This window comes from Anguilla anguilla, chromosome 9 (assembly GCF_013347855.1).
Source record: "Anguilla anguilla isolate fAngAng1 chromosome 9, fAngAng1.pri, whole genome shotgun sequence".
Taxonomy (NCBI): Eukaryota; Metazoa; Chordata; class Actinopteri; order Anguilliformes; family Anguillidae; genus Anguilla; species Anguilla anguilla.
This window is the reverse complement of record NC_049209.1, coordinates 25,025,407-25,050,430: the sequence shown is the minus strand read 5'-3', so window position 1 is coordinate 25,050,430 and position 25,024 is coordinate 25,025,407. Positions and strand designations below refer to the sequence as shown.

At 40.3% G+C, this 25,024-nt stretch overlaps 1 protein-coding gene across 1 annotated transcript; it reads right to left on the bottom strand.

The window, feature by feature from the left end:
- LOC118235860 (potassium channel subfamily K member 4-like) lies at window positions 1-15,659 on the bottom strand. The gene is made up of 8 exons (XM_035433724.1): window positions 15,459-15,659; window positions 11,023-11,146; window positions 9,550-9,808; window positions 8,618-8,735; window positions 8,191-8,351; window positions 7,611-7,797; window positions 6,810-6,952; window positions 1-2,291 (listed from the first exon to the last, which is right to left on the bottom strand). The coding sequence occupies exons 3-8, from the start codon at window positions 9,736-9,738 to the stop codon at window positions 1,677-1,679; spliced, it is 1,413 nt and encodes a 470-aa protein (XP_035289615.1). The 5' UTR covers window positions 9,739-9,808; window positions 11,023-11,146; window positions 15,459-15,659; the 3' UTR covers window positions 1-1,676.
- Between the last annotated feature and the right edge of the window lie 9,365 nt (window positions 15,660-25,024).

The window sequence follows — 25,024 nt, the reverse complement described above, 5'->3', positions numbered from 1 at the left end:
GCACATACACTGTATTTTATATTTAGGTATTTTAGATGCAGACCACCAACAGATATGGCAAAGGCAAGATATTTTCTATTCAATAAGCCCTTAATAATAATGCATTGCTGTATGCTAACACACACTTCGCTTGTTGTTGAATGAATCTGATAAATACATACACACGTGCACATGTATGCACACACATACAGACACAGACATATCTTTAAATATGTTTACAATATAATTTATCAGTTATGAATTTGTATTTAGGTTACCTTCATGAAGTTGATCCCTGGCAGGAATATTAACATATGAACATACTGAGCGTAACTGACAATATACCCAGTGCTAGATTTGCGCTGGATCCTGTTGGGACATGATCCAGGGCATCTCAGTTTTGGACTGGGAACTATTTATGTGGATCCAAAAACTCTCGAAGGGGAAGAAAAAATAATAATCCATGCGTTGCATTCCATGACCCCTGAGAAGGTTTGGTCACCTCCCTGACACGGGCACTTTCTTGTTGACACATCCTGATTTATAAATAAAGTACAGTGTATACCCTTCCTGCCTGATTCACTGTAGATACCAACAGACATACAGTGACAACATGTAACAACATTTGACATCATTAGGTAACATGACAGAAAATTTCCCACTTCTCAAAACCATGATTTCGTAAAGGTCACACATGCTTTAACAACTGCTGTGTAAATTATGTGTTCTCTGCTTTTCACTGCATACTTCATGCTTTTATTTTCATAAGCATTTTTTAACTTAATGACTGACAGGACCATGTGCTTCTGTTGAACTAAGCTGAGCATGTTCTCAACTGAAAAATTCCAAACTGAGATTCCAAATTCCATTACTTCCCAGAGGAGTGTTACTTATAATAAAGCTATCAATGAATAATACACCCGATCTGGAGTTGTAATTGTGTACAGTGACTTGCAATGAAGTAAAATTATGCTTAGTTTACAATTCCAGCCTTTTTATAGCACTCTTTTGAATCCTGAGATGTAATGCTTTTCACAAGCTCATAATAAGGTAAACTGAAGTTAAAGCTGAGATAAAAGAGTTAAAGAACAGTCAATTTCATTAGGCATGCAGATGTAAGGGGGTGGGATGCGATGGATGGGGTAACCTAACACAGGATAGTCTTGTAGAAAGGAGAGAAGCAACCATTTTTTTCAACAGTCAACATTTGTTTTGTGTCACATTCAAGGGGAAGGCCACAGACTATTATTATGAATGTGCAATACAAATATGTGTGCGTATGTGGGGGGGGGGGGGGGGGGGGGGGTGAGAGGGCCGGAGGTGATGACACATTCAAGTCGCACATGCAGCCCACATTGATAAATGTGGTTAAGAATCACTGAGTTCAGCACTTCTGTATAGCCCAGGAGACGACACTGATAAAGTACTACTGTGTGGGGTTTCTGAGGCAATGAGGCACCTTGAAGGCCAGAGAATCTTTCTTTCTCTTACATACACACCCAAACGTTCCCACCCACCCAAACACACACACACACACTCACACAAAAGCAATCATACACACACACTCTCTCTCACACTCTCTCAGTCTCTCACTCTCACTCTAACCCTCACTCTAACACAAACAGAAGACCTTATTGGGTGGCAGGCAAAATCCTATTGACATCCTTTGCATCGTAGTTCCCATGAACAATTTTGCCTCACTGTGGGGGCTCTGGAGGAGGGGGTGGAGGATCTGGTGGGGGCTGAAGGTCACCGTTTGGCTCTTTCCTCTCCAGGTTGCCATTGGCTGGTGGGGTTTTGAGGTTCTTTTGGATGAGAGGTCTTCTATGACGCCTTCTCTTGGCCTTGCGTTGTAGGATCGAATTTTGGGCGGGATCGGTTTTGAACCTTCCACTTAGTGCATCTGAAGAATCGTCGATGTAGGCCAGATTCTCTCCAAAATAATCCAGGGGTTGGGAACTAATTGCTTCAGGTAGAGACTGTGGATCCTGCCCTCCCTCCCCCACCCGCTCTGTCTCCGTCACCCCGGAGCCAGATTCCGAATAAGACTCATCTGAGGAGTAAGAATATGAGGAGGATTCGGATTGGTCATTGGGCAGGCGCCCGTTCTCCATGGCCCCGCCTTCCTTCCCTGTGCCTCCTTCCCTCTTGCCGTGGCTGTGACTGTGGGGACCGTGACTCCGGGGCCCTCGGTGGTGCCGTCTCCGCCGACGCTGGTAGAAAGGGTCGTCAATGTTGGGAATGCGGAAGTCAACGGACATATTCTGGATGTTCTGTGTCCAGTCCGTGGCGTGTGCCCTTAGCTCTTCCATCTGAGAGAAAGAGAGAGAGAGAGAGAGAGAATGGGGGGGTCACAGATTCATCTATGAAGATTCAGTAGTACACGACACTGCAATAAGAGCAGTTAAAACATTTAAACAAGAACATTAAAAGTATATGTCCATTATTAAGGTAAAGGTTGAGGTTGTAATTGACCTTAAACTGAGTGCAGATGCTGGGGTTGTATCTGTTCGTGTTTTATAAGATCTGTCTGATGCTACACCTTATGATTTTTGACCTATTAGTTTATTTAACATTGATTAAAAAATTATTACAAAAACCATAAATAATAGAGTAAAAAATATTTTACCAAAAATTATTCACTGCTGCAATCAAACAGGAATTTAAAAAAAACATTGTTAGAATATGTTCATCGTTAATACAGTATGAAAAAAAAAAACGTTAATGGCTGCAGATGATGAAAAGTCATTTCATAGACTTGAGTGGCCTTATATCTGCTTAAAAGTGCTTGAAATGTATGAATAAACAGAATTCTCTCAAAACCTTTCTCATTAAGCAGGGGTGTGGGATGATTTCTCTTATCACCCTCCCTGTCTGCATTAGTAATTGTGCCTTTGGCTCCAAAAATACAACAAACAGAAGACTTCTGTTTATATTTAAATAAGATAAACAAGATTCCAAGATAAATTGAAATAATTATAGACTTTTCTAAGTTCTCAGGCTATAAAATGAATAGCAAAAATTGAAATTATGGCAGTTGATGAAAACATGGTCCCAGAGAGACTTCAAAGATTTAAGTGGCAAATGAAGAGTATTAAATAACTAGTGCAGACAAACCACAGCTATTTAAACATAATTTTCTTTCTTTAGTTAAAGACCTTAAATCAAATCTTGATATGCGGTCAGATTTGAAAATTAATTTAATGGGTAGATTACAATTTGGTAACCACATCACCTTTTTAAGATGATGAGGATACCAAAATCTTTATACACATTCCAAACAATAAGATTACCCCACATAAATCCTTTTTTGAAGAGGTAAATTCTTACCTTTTTCATCTGAACTAAAGAAACACATCATGTAATTATTCTAGAGAAGAGGGATGCTTAAATCTCCCTAATTTAGAGCTTTACTATTATGCTGCGCAAATACTTTATATTGATATAGGTGCACAAATCACTTACTCGCTTAGCGGAAAGCAGCATGGTAAGCAAAAAGGAGGGTTTCACAAAGCTTTCAATACCACCGCTATGTCCCACTGCGGAACATGGGGGTGGGGCAACAAGTTTCAGGCGCCGGACACCCTAAAAAAAGCGTTTCATCGCGGGGTGGTTAGCAACTGTAGAACCACTATTTATGGTTTATATAATCAACTGTTGCATTGTTGTTGCTCCTGATTGGAACGTGTTTGCCCCAAGGATAGGGTGCAAAACATTGTAATGCAAGCCACACTGCCATGATCTCCAGCACATTGATCTGAGGGAGAGGAGGGTCCTACTACCCGTTTGCTGTCATGCCATTGCAGACCGCACCCCACCCCTTGGTGGAGGCGTCTGTGTACACAGGAATGTAAGAGGAGATGCCGCCCATCGGCAAACCGACACTGCGCATCTGAACATTTCGCCAGTGCGAATGAGCTTTTCCAAATGACTGCGGAATGCGTAACAGCTTCACACAGTCTCTCGTGGGGTTTAATTTTAATTTGCCAGAGCCAGAGTTGTGCTGGTCTCATGCGTAACAATCCCACCGGGACAACAGCGATCGCTGCTGCCATTAGTCCCTACAGGCACTCTCCCCTTGGATATCCATATAGCAAGCGGGCAAATTGGGCTTCCTGGTGCTCCACCTTGCTGCGGGGGCGAGGAGGTGAGTGGCTAAAGAGTCCGCCAGCTGCAGGAACCCCTTCCTTGTGAAAGGCACATAAGAAACAACTGGCACCTATGTGGACAAGGGCTTGTCCTAGGAAAGCTGCACGTAGAGCTGCACAGATGGGCACACAGGAGAGGGGTGATGCTCTACCTCACCTAACGTTACTGGGGTAGCAACAGAACCGAAAGGTTGCAAGTAATCTTCTGGAAGCATATGACTTATGCACGGTGGCTACCGTGGAGCAACAGGCCTTCACCCTCGTCAGCAAAGCTATCAGCAAGTGCCAGGAGAGCCTCTTCCAGAGGGATCATGTCAGCCGGAGCCCTGCCTCTGCAGGGGTTGGGCCTGCCCTCCTGAGAATGCAAGGCATAGGGCTCTGGGAAGTCTGCTCTTTGCGGTGCACCCCTGCCCATCACAGCGACTCCTGTGCACCCGGGGCAGCGCAGGGGGTACATGTAACCTTAGTTAAGGCTCGGAGAGTGTGATCCTCTCTGAGGCACATAATGGCGGCAGTGTGACGATCCGTATCCTCCATGGCTGCGCCACACCCTTCGCACTGCTTCATCGGAAAAAGAAAACAATAAATATGCCATCTTTCTGCAAGGGCCTTGCATCAGAAAGAGGTCCTTTCTTGTAGTGATGCGTTTCTACTCACAGACGGTGACTTTGGCGTGGAATGAACAGCCTCCAGCTAGGTTGCTAACCGTACACTGAAAATTTGAGAAGAAAGATTATGGGCTGGGATGTTGCTTAAGTAGCCACCATATGCAAATTTGATCGCAAAAGAGCATCTTTGCCCTGATTGACCATTAAAGATGCCATTATGATCTTTTGCAGTCTTGAGATTGGATGAAATCGAATTCCCATATGCAACTTAAAACGAAGCTAATAAGGAAATAGAACAGTCTGATTTCGCTTGATCTGCATGCTTGATGGTTACGCTAGCAATATGGGAGATAAAATCCCAGAGTATCATTGGATAGCTAAGGTTTTACAACAGAATGAACATAGAATGAAAAAATAAGAGTAAACAACAAAATTCAAAGGAATTCCTTCAGTGATCTACTTATTTTATAAAATTAACTGTATTCTGATTACCCTCAATTTATATGGTACCTGTAATGGAATGCAGTTACTCATATTTTGTATTTTAACTACATAATGCTGTTACATGTATTCTGTTACTCCCCAACCCTGGTTATATTCCATAGCTATATAATATAACTATTATATTCAGCAAGCTGCATAATGTCTGAGCTCTGTACTCCACAATTTTTGATTTATAATCAAACAGTTCACATGCGGTTAAAGTGCACCTTCTCAGCTTTCATTTAAGGGTATTTTTATACACTTTGATTTCACCATGTAAATATATGTCTTTGCCTCAGCATTATGGAGCTCACTACATCTCATTACTACTGCATGATAACAGTGCAATCAGTCGCATCGTAGAATGTCTATTGATCCTATAAATGTTTATGTCTATTTCCTCCAATTTAACCAAAATAAAGACAGTAGTCTTAATTATTGGATCAAAAGATCAAAAATGTAAGATCAAGGTCAGGATCCTTGGAATTACAAGTTGAAGCAGAGTTGAGAAACCAAGGAGTAATCATAGATTTAGACTTGACCTTTGAGCACTATATACCGTAAGAAACATTATATGTCTGATGTTTAAAAATGAATGTCTCAAGTTGACAAGATTACGGAAAACTTTTTTTGGTCTTCCAAAGCACATTACAGAAAGATTACAGTTGGCTGAAAATGCCACTGAAAGACTATTGAGCAAAACAGGGAAGCCAAGCTCATATTACCCTAGTACCTGCATCTTTATGCTGGCTGCCTCTTTGCTTCATAATTGATTTTAAAACTATTTACTTGTTTATAATGCCTTAAATGGCTTGGCACCAAAATACATTACTGAACTTACGGAAAAATATCAGCCAAACGTGCCTTCCGATCTACAGATACGTAATTTCTCTGCACTCCAAAAGTTCATTGAAAGCAGGTGAAACTCCATTGTGCTTTTATGCTCCTAGACTGTGGAACAAATTTTTACACTAGCTGGTTTTTAATTCATTGGGGCTGAGGTCCTGCTTATTTTATCTTACTACATACTTTCCTTTTTATTTTACTGTTTCATTAGTTGTGTTTCTTACTGTATCACCTTTGTAACTCTTTCTGTCTGTGAAGTACTTTGGGCTACAATAACTTGCATGAAAGATGCTATACAAATCATCATTATTACAGGTCACATGAAAACAAACAACACATGATAGAGAGAGTGAGACAGAGATAATAGGACAGAGAGATGAAACCCTGTGAGTGAAACAGAGAGAAATTTGAATAAAAGCTGTGAGGGAAAGTGAATGAAAGAAGCAAGGATGAGTGGTTATAGAATGTGAAAAAGAGAGAAGGGAAGGACAGTACAGAAGAGAGAAGAATGGAGCAGTAAAGCAGATGAAAGGATGAGACAGAAGTGGAAAGTTCGGAAGGATAGAAAGGGATGGGATGAGAAGAGACAAAGCGATATTCAGGTCTTTACTTAATTTGAATAAATTATGTCAAGATGAAGGTTTTTTTTGCCTGCATTTTTTGTTATGAAACATGAAATGTTTTTGGTTGTATTTGATACCGCCCCCTACTGTACATGCTCCGACAGGGCCTGTCTGTGACACACCTCGGCCCGGGTCTTCTTGGACAGCACACGGAGCCAGTTCCCAATCATGGTGAGGATGGAAGCAAAATAGGCCAGACCCAACAGGATCCAGAACCACACCAGAGGCTTGTACCAGTGGTCCTTACCAGTGACATCTCCATCACCTGAGAAAGAGAGGAATGAATGATTCCCATTGACTGTATGAACTATTTTCATAGTCCAGCTTTTGACAAGACTTGAGCGTATTCCTTTGATTCATTTCTATGGTGTTTATTTCAAAGCTGTGTACCGTCAGTTTCACACAAAGGGAATTAAACCGCAATGTGGATGCCATGGTTACATTCCAAACAAGAAAATAGTATTTCCCCTCCATAAAATTCTGAATTTTCAAATAAATGATAAGCCAATTACTAAAAGCATATGGCCTATTGTATGATTGTGCTTCAAGTCTGCATTGTCAAGACTGAGACCTATGTGTTTCAGGAGGTGGTTTTACCACAGAGATTCACTCTTATGTTCCTTCCCTGTTTAGTTCTTCTTAATGACAGGAGGATTGGGTTACCATCAGAAGTTTCCGGCACTGTACTTTAACAGAAACAGTACTTTCAATGTTAAGAATACTGTTTCAACCGTCTGACTGACCTATAGTAATATCTGTAGCTGCACAGTGTATGAAATCTATGACAGTGTGAATCCTCAAAACAGAAGCTGCTGTGGTTGCGTGTTGTCAGTCTGGTAGGCACTCAAGAACACCTTCATTCACCGCACTGGTGTAGAAAAAGTCTTAACCACAGGACTGTTCCTCGTTGTCAGGAATGGTACCTGCAACATAGTCGCCAAAGCCCACGGTGGTGAGTGTGATCACCACAAAGTAGGCCGACTCCAGCAGGGACCAGTCCTCCACTTCCTGAAACACCAGGGTTGGTACGGCCAGGAAGAGCAGGCAGCCCAGCAGGATGGAGAAGACAGCCGAGATGACACGGACAATGGTGGGACTGACCTTCCATTTCTGAGAAAGCAACAGATGAATAGGGAAGGTGTTGGAAGGAGGAAGAAGGAGAGAGAGGTGGAGAGTTTGTCCGTGAGTTGGTCAAACAAATAGACATGATGCATTTTCCTTGTATACATCTGTACATCAATCTTGGGGTCTGCGTAAAAAAACTGGATTTTTTTTTATTTCAACAGCTGGATATTTGGGGCCGTTGGGTCGGGATATCCTACTGACTTGTTCCCAGGGCAGTCAGTGTCCCACTACAGAACCTGGAACTGAACTGTGTAAAACTTGTCCTCATGGGTCATGTGTCCTTGTGGGATGTGGCTGGGCCCCGCAATGTCGCACTGAAAGACAGTGAGAGGCTGAAACAGACACAACAGCATGATTCATTTCTATAGTGTCTCTCACCAGGAACAGCATCTCAACCTTGGCAATGGTCTTCCTCAGACCAGTCCCCAGGTGGTCACCCACCCCAGCCAGAAGAATTCCAAACATGGGGATTCCAACCAAGGCATAGAAGATGCAGAACAGCTGACCCCCTTCTGTCTGAGGGGCGATGTTCCCATAGCCTAGGGAGGGAGGGCACATGGTTTTACTGTCACGGAAACAAATAAACAAAGATAATGATGGGATTTGGAAAAACAAGGTTATTCTGAGAGACAATTTTGATAAAGAGGAATTGCAACATTGAGAGTGTAGATCAGAGGGCAGAGTATGCCTCTGAGCACTAACCCTGGATGACTTTTTATAGATAATAGTAAGGATTAGATTTAGGGCTGCATAAACTAATCCCAGATCAGCCAAATAGAGCCAGGATCAATGAGTGATGACACACCAATGGTTGTGATGATGGTGCCAGAGAAGAAGAAAGCGCTTGCTAGGTCCCACCGGCTGGAGAATGTAGAGGCGTTACTGTTGGGATCAACACCGGCTCCTACTGCATCTGTTACTTCCTGAATAGGGATAGAGAGAGCAAGAATGATGGAAAGAGATGGAGAGGGAGAGAGGGAGAGGTCACAGGCTTGGTCTATGAAGAACCACAGTATCTGCCACCTGTCTCTACAGTATGCTACTATAAACATTGAAAGAAATGAATATGAAAAATCATGTTTAATGTCAGATATGCAAGTACACTGCAGTAATAAAAGTTGAAAAAAGGACTTTGTCTTTCAGTACAGGTTGTATGAGAACCAACAATACATGAGGACCTTTGAGGATTGTTATTTGAAAATGCAAAATGAGTTTTGAGTATTGAGATCCTGAAGTAATTGAAATCTGCACATTCTTTCCTTATTTTGCAAATCAATTTTCTGCTCAAGTCAATTTGGGCACAACAGACTTGATATTCTCATTCTTCTTGCTTTTGTAAAGTTAGAATTTTTAAAATACAATATGCTGTAAATTATCTGTAATATTCTTTTCAAGGATGAAATTAACCTTAAGTTCAGGCATGTTACATCATATGCAAAGCTACAGATTCATTAAATTAGCTAGTTATAACCATATTCCATAGCTATGATGGATGACTTTTAGATAGCTAAATCTACAGTAAAGACTTTTTACTTCTAAAGTCTTGTGGTAAGAAACAGAGGCCTATGGAAAGTGCTATTGGACTAGACACAAGGTAGATAAGACAAACCCCTTTTTTTTAAAAAAGGAAAAAAGATTTAAATTCTTATTATAATCTTTATTTCACATGGTAAGTAAATAAAAGGCTTATTTTTAAAATTTTTGTGTGTGACTACAGGTGGGCATGAGCTGCAGTACCTGTATGAGGATCTGCAGGGTTTCCTGGTTGATGCAGGTGTAGTTCTCCAGGAAGGCTAGGAGGTAGCTCTCCAGGTGGTTATGCTTTCCCTCCTCTCTGGGGGCCTCCAGGGTCCGGAACACCACGGCTCCCATGACCAGGTAGAGCAGCACCCCGACCAGAATGGCCAGGAGGGTGGAGCACCTCATGCTCACGTTCCGCTTGCGTCTCAAACTGGGGCGCCCTCTGCTGCCGGAGCCGTTGTGCTTGAGGGCACAGCTGCGGGGTGAAGAGAACGCAGCCCAACCCTCAGCCCAACCACATCGCTCATCCATCAACGACAACGCGTCCCCTGGGTGCCACTTTAACTGCATGGCTATTGTGTGATTGTCTTATTGTCATATTATTTTAGTACCAAAAAAAAAAGAACATTATCCCACACACATGTACTGTTACGTGCCATGTGTTTTCTTTTGTGTGGACTTCCCTGCCTTCACCTGCCATCATCTTTGTTGGCTGCGCCGCCTGTCAATCACCATCCACCAAGTCCTACCTTCACCAATCCCCACCCTCCGTGTCAATTCTGGATCAACCAATCAGAACTCGACAACTCTGCTATATAAACCTTGACTGTTTGCCATGATGGATGTCTGACTTTTTGCTCTGTGTTGTGTTAGTATTTGACTCTATGTTAATCACTCATTTGAACTTGTCTTGTTTTTGTGTACACTTCCAAGGCTTGGGACAGGTAAGACTGGGGGCTCCTGTACATATGCCCGTAGGCTATGTTGTGTATAGATCCACTAGTCATTACATTACAGGCATTTAGCAGATGCTCTTATCCAGAGCGACTTACACAACTTTTACATAGCATTTTACATTGTATCCATTTATACAGCTGGATATATACTGAAGCAATTCAGGTTAAGTACCTTGCTCAAGGGTACAACGGCAGTGTCCTTACCCGGGAATCGAACCTGCGACCTTAGTCCTTAGGGGTGATTGCCAACCAATTGTTTTTTCAGTCTGCTAGTTAGAGTAGATAGGCCTTTTGTTTGTGTACTTGATACACTAGATTAAATTACACTCTGGTTTAGCTAGCTTTTTTTTCTGTTCATTTGGCAACATCCAGCGTCCTTTGACCCTGGTAGTGTGTGTCTGGGTTGTTGTATGTCCTGTAGTAGTTTGTTGCACCTTTTGTTTTGTTCACATAGTAAAACACTCATGCACAGAGTTGCTGCTTTTGTCTGTGTTTGATTTATTGTTGTTACCATCATTTATACAGCATTAACATCTCCCGGCATTCTTAACATCTAGTTACATACCCCATGCACCCCTAGACCCATGGGGTCGTAACATGTACACATTTATGAATTAGAATCTAACAAAATAAAAAATAGTTTTAAAAAAATAGATATAAAAGATCTGAAATTTGAATCTTGCCCCATGCACAGCTGCACGTCTTTCCATCTCAGAAATTAGATTTTATTTACCTCTCTTCCTCCTCCTTCTTCCAGCTTTCTCTTTCTCTGCCACTCAGAATAGAGTCTCTGGATCCATAGCTGCGAGGGGAACGCACAGGGGGGGCATTCTCATCGCTGTCTGAAGGGGACCGCACTGAGAGGGGCAGATTAGAAACGAGAGAGAGAACTTGAACTCCAGTCCTGGAGTGCATCAGCGTCTCTGGCTTTTTGCAGTTCCCTTTCAGTCTGCATTTGTACATGTCTGTTTTACCTGATTATCTTTCAAATAGTGTGTTTAATTTCATTTTCAGTTGGAGCTATTTCCTCTGACACGTGCAGCCTGAGAACACTGTGCTCAATGAAAGATGTGGCACAACCTACTGTATCAACAGCACTACACGTCTAGATGAGCAAATTACTCCAGTGTGGGAAGCAACAAACTGACAAGATAACAAATGGCTAGTTTTCCTCTCAAGGGATGTCAGTATACTAATTTAGCTTCCCTCTCTGTTGCAATTCCTCATCAGTAGATTTAGGCTCAAATAAATAAGCATCACTGCATCTAAATCACACCTCTCTGGTCCTTGGGAGTCAAGAGCTTTTTTTTGCTTTTGGAAAAAAGTACTGGCACAATATGAAAACTGATGCTTATAATTGTGAATGCCATAAAATGAATCTGCTCGTCCTCTGGAGTTGTAATGTTGCTGTAGTCATAAAGTTGCAAGCTGCTTTACAGTCACATTAAGTATGTGTAACTACGGAGGCTGAGACCCTTGTACTATGTATGTATGTACAGAGATGTGTCTACATGAATTCAAGCTGGAAAATGACTAATATTTTAATACCTGCCAGTATATGGACATATTGTTACATACACTTTTTTTTTAAACAAATATATAACAAATAAAAACTGATTACTAAATTTGTGTATGACAATGAATTACTGTGTATGAAAGAAAGACAAACATTTGTTTCTGGAACTATGTTTAATATATGTGACAGCGGACTCCTGTTTTGGAACTGTCACCGGCCCTTTTTGTTAATTATAAATAACAACTAGTCAGGCTTTAAATGAAGCAGTGTTGGCCAACTTACGGTTTCAGCAGTCATTCAGTTTGTGCTTCATTTGAATAAATCCTCTCTATTGTGTTGTATGTCTGTTTCACTTGAGGCTGAAGTTTCCTCTAAGCACTGACACAGGACCATCTAACGCTATCCAATTCCTAACCAAAACGAATTGGAAGAAAAACACAGAACTGCAAAGCAAAATGTCCAGTGTTACTTCAACTCTAACAGAGTATATATGAGTCCAATAGGGACCATATATACTCTGTAAGACTTGATTTAGCGCTGAACATTTTACCAGTGCTCATCGACAACTTGCACCTACACTGTCTGTCTTCTAGGCTGCCTAACATCATTGAAGCCTTCCTGCTAACTGAAGCCTTCCCACCCTGCTGGGGCCCACTGACAGAGCTCACACTCTCATACTATCAGTCATATTTTACATTCTCATATGCCTCCTTGGGATACATAATGGTGCCAATACATTTTGAATAATTTATGAAGAACTACATATCATTAAAAATCCGTAGTTAATAGTTAGTGGATATTAATGAAGAGTGTTAAATGTGTGAATGTGCATTAACAAAGCAGCCAGGTTAGCCAGATTATGAAAAGGTTACAAAATGTATGCTGTTGAGATGGGAGTTTAAGTAACCTTGTTACGTTGTATGGGTTTTTTCATTCTAGAAACCCTGGTCTCCATTTAATCAGTAAAATCTGTCATTACATATTTTTCTTTTTATATTGTGCACATCACACCATAGTGGTCCAGTGCATTGTGCATCAAAACTCATTTGCAAAGGCACTGAAGATTTTAAAATACAAAAAAAATATATTTATTTATATTTGTTAACATTGGACTAAAGTTTTACAGTGTATTTCTAAGGAAACATAGTTTGGATATAAAATATTTATTAAGCAGTAATAACTGCACAGTAATTTAAAGTTTGTTCATATTGCTAAAATTAAAACTGCTAAAATTAATTTCCCTTTATTGCATATTTTTTGTAGGTCATTTAATTAAAATGTAACAGAATTCGGTAGTGTCATTTCTGCAAGAAACTGCATAGTTTTGCTGCCTTGTGCATCTCAAACTAAGAGGAAATGCAGCCAAGGAAATTTATATCAATCAATTAAATTTTATAGGAAGCCAATACATTTAATCTCATAAACTACCAAAGCCCTGAAACCAAGCCCTGATAACTCCAGTTGAAGATTAAGTGGAAAAAATATGTTCTCCCAGTTGCACTCAAGCACAGCTTAAATTAAGACACATCATGCCCAAAACAGAAGCAGTAGATTAGGTATCATTCCTAAAAAAGAAGACAAAGATGATTTACCATAATTAATCCGATTGTCAGACACGACTGCCAAACAGATAATCTTTGTATGCTCCTCTCGATTGCATGTGTTATGATTGACGTGCAGTTTGATGTGGACAGGTGTCCTGACTGACCCTCTGTTGTGTGAGTAGCTTAGACACAGCACACATTTGATGCTTGTCACAGGAAAGGTATTACTGTGGAAGCTTTCGCACTATATCAGTAGCAGAGCAGTTTCCAGATCGGGGCGTGAATGGCTGGGACGGACTACGCTGTTTCAGACGAGCCCGACTCAAGGGTGTGGCATCCCTGCGCTCTACCAAAACGACTCGTCCGAGAGCAAGAGAACATCAAATCCAGCCTCGACCATATGGAGATGATGGTAATAAAAAAATACGATTGAGGGGAAACAGTACCCAGCAGTCTCATAGTCTCACGCCTCATAAATCATTCGTTCCCATCCAGGGTGCCGCTGGGAGGACAGCTGCGTCCTGGAACACTGTTCCGGAACCTGTGTCCTGCCATGCATTCAGGTGACTATGTGATAAGGACAGTGAGTGGGTGTGTCAGACTGTGTCTTTGTGTGACTGTGTCTGTATGTGACCCACCAGTCTGGACCATACAGGGAGAGGGGGGAGTGGCTGTGCTGGCAGGCAGCCACTCCCCTGGACTTGCCCAGAAGTTGTTTTGCTTAGTGGTGTAAATCTCCGCGTGTGACATTTTATTGGTCTCGAGCAATGCCACCCCGTGCAGCTGCTGACTTTCCAGCCACGCAGAGACCTGCGGTTTACCTCTTCGCATTCCCATTCTGACTGAGCGCGGAGTTCTCATACAACTGCGTTCAGTAGACCTTACAGTGATACTTCACGTATACATCTTGATCACATGTACACACATGTATGTTCTGTTTTCCACAAAGATTTCATATTTAGTGCGCTCATACTATTCATTATTCGCATTCAAACAACTCAAAAAAAATTATATTTTCAATTTTAAAGATAATGCCAGAGATACAAGGAGAATATTTTAAATTTGTCAAAATATACTGCCATCATTTCAAAACATGTAAATCATACTAGTACTTTACTTTATTAAGTAAAGAATGTCTAATATGTAATAATCAGCAAATTAAGTATTTCGTAAATATACTGTATACAGGTTTTAATTTAAAACAAAATTATTTGCTGGACAGAACTAGTGGACAGAATCAGTCATTTGGAACTGCAAATCAATATTAATAAGGCACCACAACATGAAGAAAATTGACTCCATGGAGAGGTAGATATGGCAGTCATTTTTATGCAGGAAAAAAACTGCTGCAGAGTTTGTATATTTATTATTTTTTTATTGATGATATATATATATATTAATAATATAAAATTGTTTATTAAATTTTGATAAAGTGCATCGCTGGTGTATGATATGCTAGTGATGTTAAATTAATTGTAGAGATGGTGTCACACTAAAACATCTGCTGACCATAGGACACGACACATGGAAATAGCTGAAACCCACCCAGCCACGCAGAAACACATACACACACACACAAACACACATACTCATACACACATACACAAATACACATACACACACTCAAACACTCAGACACACCCACACGTGCACATGCACACGCACACACATGCCCACACACACACACGCGCACACTCACATTCACACACACGCACATACACGCACACACTCATGCACACACGCTCAAACACTCAGACACACCCGCACGTGCACATGCACACACACACACGCACACACTCACATTCACACACACACACGCACACACACGCACACACTCATGCACACACACACACACACACACACACACATAGTATATATTCTTTGAGAGCAATCTAATATCTCAACCTTTACACCAAGTAAGCACCACAGCTCCGATACAATTTAGCACACAGCTGCCACAGGAACAGAGCACACAAAAAGACTTAAAGACACTTAAATTCACCCTGCTTTTGCTGTGTGACCGAAAAAGATGTACCATTGCAGCATGCAGAAAAAGGCTGTAATCTGAGCAAAATGATTACAAAGTGGAGTAGTCTCCCTCTCTCCTACCTCATGGGCTAATGATCCTGAAAATCCAGGGTGTCAGCCTGTGATAGTGTGGGCGAGATGGACGCTCAAGGCATGTGATAGTATGTTAGCCTGCCTGTATGTACGAGCAGGTTACCACACGCACAAGAAATTAAAAGATACTAGATCAAACTGACTCTGATAGGAGAGATGGAAGAAGAGAGCGAGAGATAGGAAAAGAGAGAGAGAGAGAGAGGTAAAGAAAGAGGAACAGAGGGGAGGGGTAGAGGGAGGAGTCAGTGCTGCTGAACTGTGCTCAGCAACGCTTCTTGCTTTATATCTTTACTCGATCCTTTCTCACTCTCTTATGTTCTTTCTTCATCCCTCTCCTCTCCGTGAAAAACGAGAGCAAGAAGGTGACAGATGAAGTCTCTTTTACTTATGTACAAATGCACAACACCAAATGTGAAGCACTGCTAATGTTGGTGTACAGTTATATCTACTAGTGTACTGTGTGTGCGTGTGAGTGTGTGTGTGCGTGCGTGCCTGTGTGTGTGTCTGTATGTATGTGTCCTGCATATATACATGCATTGCATGCATGTGCAAATATTTTCAATGGATTAATCATTGTGTAATATAAATACTCATAAATTGATATTTGTATATAAGTACATAATAATTACAAATACCATTCATTCTTTTTATATCTCTTTAAAAAACATTCATGTCAAATACACTAACAAGTAATTATACATTTAAACAAAACATAATATACTTAGTTTTATTGTTATAATGACTGATTTGAGGTCAACCACCATCTTACAACAGACTACGTACTGTAACCACGTACCTGTTTAAAAATCAAAGCCTGCAAACAACATGCCAGATATCACACCACTATTCTCATTGATTGCTTCCTCACTTCACATCCATCGATACAGCAATTATAAGCTGCACTGTGAGCATGCATGGGAGTAAGGGAATTCGTTCAAATCTACTACAAGACACAGTATTGTCTATGACCATGCAGGCTATATCATAATCCTATTAGGTTTTAAATGGTTTGGATTTCAGTTGCTTTTAATTATTTTTTTTATTGTACATTTTTTTGTAAAATTTTATCTTGTTTGCCTGTACACAACATTTACATTATTTTATCATATCACACTATTTCTCACCTGAGATATTAAGCCCAACTAATTCCTCTGTGCCTCATTCCTGCATTGTGGAGTGTTGAGTGACACTTTTCATGAACACTTCTGTGCATTATTGAGTGTAACTGCACACTTTTTTTGTACAAATACAATGAATATATTAAAATGTAATTCTGAGAAATGTGAAAATATGTTTTAGGCCTTTTGTTGAGTAATATTTTTATTACTTAACATAAAGGTCATTGAGCTTAATTAATGCTCAATTTTTATGGAATCTAGATGAAACATAATCCATTGAGACATTGGTAGATGTGAACAAAAGTAAGCTGAAACAAACCATTACATTGATCGACCAATTTCACAAAAAAAAGAAAACAATATATACTTACACGCATACAATAACACCATTTTTATGTCATTAAAAACATTTGTGTGATTTAATCCAGCTACAGGAAATAGAGTGGGATCTCCCTTCTTTCATTCTTTGTTTTAGGAATATAATTGAGCAATTGATTTAGCAGTTAGAGAGCTACGGCTGCAGTCCTTATGACTAGCACTTGGGAAAGAGACATGGATTATCCATTATTGCCATTGTTATGTTTTTTGGTTGAGTTCTCTTCACAGACACACCTAACAAATGGATAACAAATCAAATAATAGCAATATTCAATTTAAAGCCTGAGTCAACCTCAGTTTTACTCATCATCATATGATGAGTTAATTCACAAACTGTGAGAGTTCCTCATAAATATGAAGTGATATATATATATATATATATATATATATATATATGGGTGGAGTTGCCAGGTGTGGGTGCAAGGAATTGCGTGTTATGCATTCAAACAACTAAGCGCTTCTCATCACCTTCATGCCGCTAATTAAATCAACCGGCAGTAAACTGCATCGAACAAATTAGCTGTTTCAACTCGTTGCTACCCAAAACACTGCACAAAATTAATATTGCCGGTCATTTCTATGTTCTTTTAGAAATAGAGCAGACAGCCTGCCGTACTTATGCATTTTGTCTTTATTCAGACCTTGGGAAAGCAGAGGCGGATACAGAAATGGGATCACAGTACGGAAAGTCCCATTGCCAGGAATCACCCCCCCCCCCCAGCAGTGCAGAGGGGGTTTGTATATGGGTGGAGAATTGGCAGCACTACGGACTGCACCACACGGTCTCGCCCAAAGTTAAATTTCTAAGAGTTTAAACAGTAATGGATAGGGATTATACCAAATTAAACAGCGGGAGCAACGGGTTTGTGATACTGAAAGCGTGATTTCACATACTTTACACAGAACACTGCATCTGCATGAAGCAACAGCCTGCTACACACAAGCACACCCATGCACAGATACAGTACATGTATATAATCTCTCCCTCCACCGTGTCCCTCTGTCACTGACAGTAAACATCCGTCACATTTTTTTTTCTTCAAATTACGGTATCAATACCTGCTTGCAAGTTTGTTGAAGAAACACACTGGTGGTTTCCTGCTCACCCTGCACTGGCTGCCTGTATGAGCAGCAAGGTCAGTCACTGCTGCATCACATGTGGAAGAGATGGGGTTACATTTCCCAAGGGTATCTGCTTAGAGGAGCTCTACTTCCACACACGCACATCCATGAAGTTTTAAACAAGGCTTTCCCCATGTTCCTTTCTCCCTCTACCTCTCCCTTCTTTTCTCCGCAACAATTCCCGCTCCCCTGCTTTTCCCTCCCTCTGCCCTCATTTCACCGCTCTCCATTCCTCTGTACTGGTCCTCACTCTACCTCCACCACTCCCTCCTTCTCTTTCCCTGATGGAGGAGTGCCAGTGTCTATTTTTGTATATAGACCACAAGTTAAAAACAAATCACACACAACACACTTCAATATAAATTTATTATCATTTATTTTAACACTTCACAATTGATCTATCTACATATGCACAGTTAAGAGTGTAAGTATTCAGAAGAGGGTAAGCATTTGAATACTGAGATTTGCAAACGCACACGATCAAGTGAAGGAAACAAGATGCCTTGGCATGCTGAGCAAAGCATTTCATAACAAATTTCTGATTCTGAAGCACTTGTCATTTCATTTTGAATTTTGTTTTGAATGTATGACATTTGTGCTGTTATGACTATAACATAAGATAAGCATTTAATTTTCAGTATTTGACACTGAAAGCAGGGCTATTACCTTTCCCATTGTCGGCTCATTTTGAAGCCTTCAGAAATATTAGAAACATTTCAGTGGGCCTGTGTGTATCGATTCCAATCAGAAGCACCACACCCTTTCACATTCTAATAAATCACACTAAAAATAACCCGCTAGCTTGCAACATTGTGCATTTATTTAAAGATATAACACCACAGCTGTGACTGAAATGAGATACTGTCAACTCTGTAGCACTGGTGTAGACTGAAGGCATTGCAAACAAGGGGCATATTGAATGCTACATCACATGTTACAGTTGCTGCATTAGATTTCAAAAACAATGAGCACCATCATACCATTTTTCAAATGCTGTAATTCAAAACATTTCAGACTCACTGGCCCCATTTGACCCATAGGGGGCACACAATGCCATTTACCAATCACGTGCAGTTGCAGTGTTTCACTTTGGCACCTTTGCCCTCCGGAACTCGAATAATACAACAAACGCTCCTCTCTCAAGTGTTGCATTCAGTGACAGCCATGTAATCACAGATCATGGACAACAGGAAGAAAGGATGTCAATCTGAAGTGTCCCATCTGGCTGCTCTGTGGCAATGAACTGGCTATCATGATTTAATATTCATGTATGTAATATTTCTGATACTGTACACCAAACATAAAAAAGCAAGTTGTCTCTCATTAACAGTGCCTGGCCTTGCCATTCTGTTACTCAGTCACTCTGTTCTCTCCCTCCCACTGCCAACCGCCCAGAAAAAGAAAAGCAAAGTCAATACAAAAACAGCTGATTACATCAAAGTCTGAGCAGTGACACTGGAAACACTCCGATAAGATGGAAGATTGCATTATGCAGAGTGGGCCGACCGTGTCGCGGGGACTCCTGGAATAAAATGCCCAGCCAGTAATTAACTGATGTACCTCAGCAGCGTTTACGCAGGGCAGGATGCCGCTGTCAGAGTGTATGAAATACACCAGGCCGCTCAGTCGCTTTAACAAGCGCCAGACAGGAAAAACAGAACCCGCTCCGAACGAAGCGCGCAACATCACCGACTGCCTGTTAAACCCAAAAGAAAACCCCCGGGCTACTCTGTGAGGACTGCCCCAGCGTAAGCACACGGGGGCCCCAAAAATAACACATCAAGGGATAAAGGACCAGCCCCTATCCATGAGCACCATGCCATGACAAGCTGATTAATGCTCTCGGGGCACTATATCTTCCTTGGATATATATAGCCATTTTATAGGCTAGGATACATTAGCACAGGAATGGTCCCCCCTGGACTTTCCAATACAGCATAACTCTTTTTTATCTGGCACCCTTTGTTAAGCTTCATTTTTCTTCCAGGTAATAGCGGACAGTGGTGTTAGCACAGCACTGTCACGCTTAGGGTAATGTTCTATTTCATGAAGGCAGACAAGTGCATACACATTACATACATAACAAAATGTTCAGTGTATAATCCACTCTGAAAGAGTACTTTTAAAATCATAGACATACATAGTGTCTCTTTCTCTCTCTCTCTCTCTCTCTCTCTCTCTCTCTCTCTCTCTCTCACACACACACACAAATCAGAAAGCACAATAATTAATTGAGCTGTTTCTACAGTATCATTAGACTTCCTACTGTGTTGTATACACCACATCACTCTGAACATGTTCAGCACATGAATTTCTTTCTGGCTGCAAGTCTCCACAGCCTGCTCTTGCTGTGGGTCCTGTGTTCATATCTTATGAGACATCCTGCAATGGAAGCACCACACAGGTGCTCTGCAGCTCTGTAGTTTATCTCAAGTGCTTCCGCAGGCAAGGGACTTTGATTTGGTTTATGCCGTCTAATGAACTTTTTATCCTCTTTGCTCCATCAATACAATTTGTGTGAGAGCCTGCAGGTCCTTTGCTTGGCCTGTATCAGATCCAACAGCTATGAAACCGGATGCTTAATACTTAAGAAACAGTAAATCAAGCTACTTACCAAACAGAGGAAAAGCATAAGGCAAATAGAAATGAATAACTGATTAGACTGATATAAATAATGGTAAAATAACAAAAACTTGTTATTTTACCAGTCCAACTGTCATTGTGAGCTAGAGGGAGAAAGAAAGAAAGAGGTAGAGATGGTGAGGGGGAAAGGAAGACAGGACAAGAAGTAAAGAAGCAAAAATAATTGTTGAGAGAAAAAGGAAGGGATTACAAGCACCAACTGATTTAGGAGGGGTTTTAATCCGATTCACAGGTCCTCTGAAGTGTTCTTGGTTGACTGGTGTATCCAGGAGGTGAAATAATTTCATACGTTTTTAAGTAACAATTATTTTCACTACTTATCCCATCTCGCCATCACCACTCCCCTCCCACACTTTCTCTAGCTTTTACTTTCTCCTATTTTCAATCATTCTCTTCTATTTAATTTAATGTGTACCTCCATCTCTTCTGGTTTCTCTTTGATTTCCTCCTCTCTAATTGTATTCTCAATTAATCTTTTTTCACTTTCTATCCTATTTTCCTCTTTCTGCCTCTACTATCCTTTCTGTTCTATGAGGCCACCGGACCGATAAATGAACTGCCAGGCCAAATCAGTTATGAGGCTGCAATGCTATCATGCACTGACTAAACAACAAATAAAATTCTGCTTCAGGACCTCAGGAGGTAACACTGCTGTTGCATCCGTGCTCAAATACAGCCGTCTAAATGCATTAAAATATCATATCTAGAAATGAAAGCCATTTTATGCCAGAAGGGGTCTTTAATTCCTGACTTCCATTTTGCCATTTTAAGTACCCCTCATGTAAATGAATATCATGCGGCAATAAGGTACCAAGCATACCACTGAAAGGGATTCTTGCAAATCTGAGCTGGAATCCAATGGAAGGACTGAGTGTGTGGTCATTGGGTATACTAATTCCCTGGTATTATTTTTCAGAGAGGGAGACAGAGTGTGTTTGCCCAGCATTTATCGTACACACACTTCTGGTAACGGATCATAAACCTCTCCATCACAAAATGCGTCAGCAGAGTTTTATGAGAATTCCTCTGATGGACAAATGCTTTCCAGTGCGCCTGATGACTCTGCTGTGTGGCGATGTTGTATTGCTTGATGACAGCTTAGAAATGTCTGGCTGTGCTTTTGACCTTAAGGGGTTTGGTAGCTACCAAACGACCACCATCACCAGCAGCGAATCCACGTTAGAAAGCCTAACTGTCTGAGCAAAAATAAAAATGGAATAATAGTAAAAACATCCAGCTAAAAAACGGTTGTATTCATGTTAACTTGAAAGGTTCGTTGTACATTTTACCTAAATGAACTAGAAGGAAATGAAACAGAAAAAAAGCTCTCACATCAATTTCAAAGTAAAAAAAAAAAAAAAAAAACTTAAATAACTTAAATAAGTATAATTTAAAAAAAAAACCCTGACAGAATGTATTACAAAATTTTGAATTATTACTGAAAAATTACATAAGTTCTTTTACCAGTTGTGTAATTTTATACATTTCACAGGCAGTCATGCAAATAAAGCAAAGAGTAGACGACACAGCAAAACAGACTCCTTACTTGCATTCCTGGTAATGGGATCAGATCCCTTGGTGTCAGCAAGTTAAGAGTAATTTCTTCTTGTTTAAATGTGCTGTTTCTCCTCAAATGTTTTGTGCAGTCCGGTCCATTAAAGAAGGAAGAGAGGGAGCGATAGAACAAGAGAGCAGAACAGAACAGAAAGAGGAGAGAAGACCCTAACTGAGATGACTTCAGGTCTGATTCTGCATGTAAGCACATTTCCCACTAATACAATGTAAATGAGAACAGGAGCGATTGGAAAGAACAATCATTGTGTGAGGGCAAGGGCAGAAGAGAAGGATGGGGTGGGGTGTACTAAAAGTAGGATAATAGTCAAGGCAATTTTTCAATTAAAGCCTTTCTTCCTTAAGCCCCCTTTTCCGACATTTTTGATGATGCATGGACTTCTCAGAGAGGAAATTGATTTGTTAGTCAACGTCTGCAATTTTGTCCCATTTACTTAGAGAAATTTGCCATCATAACAAAACAGGAACACAATATGCTTCATGGCCAACTAAACAACCTTATAGGTAAACTGAACTGGAATGTGTAGCAAACAGGCTTCTAGCCAAGCTCATATTTTATCAGCTTTAAGAGCATAATATTGTGATTATTACTAATAAAACTCAGCATCATACGGAATATAGGTTATAATAATATTTGGACAGATATCAAAAACAGTTGATGAGATATGTAAAATCCTGACCAGCAGTATGATAGACTCTTCATGAATGAAAATAACCTGTAGACAGTTGCAGGTAATAAGCTGTTAAGAGGGCCAAAAAACAACACAACATTAGAAGAAATAAGTCATTGTTTTGTATGATACATCATGAAATGGCTGCATTTAATACCCCCATCCTAACTCAGGAAAAGAGATTTAAATTCCAGTAGCTTTATGCAAGAAATATCATATCAATGACATAAAATCAAAAGGTTATACATGAAAGGTGAAATATTATTATTTTAAATGGACTAGAAGTGTCCATTTAAAACTATTTAAAGACAACATGTATGTCTCTGCTAAAGCAGTAACTCTTGTTAGTCTTGTTAATTCTCTAATTTACCCTCTGTATTCTTGGTGTCTGGGTATCCTTACATGGTGACCATGGTCTCTAATTTTTGAATGAACACAGAGGCCGAGAATGTTGACCCTGTAGCTCAGGATACCAAACAGGAATGGCATGCTATCACTGATCAATACACAGGAAAAACTCCTCCATCACTCATTAATCTAATCCCGCACAGGTCTGGGAAGCTTTTAAATATGGTCTGAGGAGGGAGCAGAAAGAAAAATGGAAAAGATTAAAGAAAAATGGGTAAGATGTGAGAAACTGAATTTTTTTTTCCGGAGCAGCAGTACCTTTTCGTGTCAGTTTTGCATTTTCTTACTGAAAAATGCAGAAATGTCTCTTGTTCAATGGCCACCATGGACCTGAATGATTAATCTCTTTTTCAAATGTATCTACTGAGACAGGTTAGTTTTGATTAGTGGTAGTGTGATATTCCACTAACTTCTTTATAGGTTGAGCTACAGTCAGGTATCAATTAGTGATCTAATTACAATGATTGGTTGAAATCAGCAAACTGATTGAGTGACTGATGCCTCACTCACTCCCTCACTCATTCTCAGGTTTCCCTCAAGTTAGTTTCTAATTATAGTTAACTCAAGAAGACCTAAGGTAGAGTGAGCAATCACACCACAGAGCCCTTACAGGCCAAACATATGATTTTAGCCCACGTTGTGGGCAATAGCATTGTATTGTGACGCCACTGCAGACAACTAAATCAGACTGAAGGACTATGCACTGTGCTTTAGGAGTCAATTATAACCTGAAAGAAATAAACTCCTTACATTACATTACATTATAGGCATTTAGCAGACGCTCTTATCCAGAGCGACTTACACAACTTTTACTTAGCACTTTACATTGTATCCATTTATACAGCTGGATATATACTGAAGCAATGCAGGTTAAGTACCTTGCTCAAGGGTACAACGGCAGTGTCCTTACCCGGGATTCGAACCTACGACCTTTCGGTTACAAGCGCAGTTCCTTACCCACTGTGCCACACTCCGTCCATTCCTTACATTCATAGCACCCTCACCCACCCATCTTATCTCATCTCTCAGATGATGAGGTATCGGATACTTGTCAGATCTGATATCTCACTCAAGGCTGCTGAGTTATCAAATCACCTGAAAATGATATTAGACATTACAGTCTCTCCTAAACTGAAATAAAGTGGGGAGAGTGGAAGACTCCAGCAAGACATCCTGTGGACATATGAGTATTTGTCTTGAGATGCTTGGAATTGCATTGTCTGCACAATAGTATGGTTAGGTGTTTGCAATTACTGAAACAAAGAAAAAAGTATTGAGGGATAGAATGAAAGAGAGAGAAAAATAGAAAGGGTTGTTGAGATTGAGAGATTAAGATTTGTTCATTAAAAAAAAAAAAAATACTGGATGATGATACATCAATAACTGCATGCCTCTTGAGCCTGTCTCAGTATCACACCACATTATGGCAGCTGAGTAAATATTAATGTAACATTCATTTAGCATGAACTCATAGTGAAAATTCTAGAGCTGTGTCCTGACTGTTTTGTGACCTTGCTGCTCACTGCTAGTACTTAAATAAGTCACTGTTGGGAATACATTCATTTAGTATATGTTGATAATGCTAATTATATCTGAATACACATATTTGCCTTGGTAGTTAAACAAAAACAGTCTGATCAAT

Coding starts and splice junctions, on each gene's coding strand:
- LOC118235860 (XM_035433724.1), bottom strand. CDS start 9,738: ATGAGGTGCTCCACCCTCCTGGCCATTCTGGTCGGGGTGCTGCTCTAC. Junction 7,798..8,190: donor AGGTTGAGATGCTGTTCCTG/GTGAGAGACACT, acceptor TTGCTTTCTCAG/AAATGGAAGGTCAGTCCCAC. Junction 6,953..7,610: donor CTTTGGCGACTATGTTGCAG/GTACCATTCCTG, acceptor TCTCTTTCTCAG/GTGATGGAGATGTCACTGGT.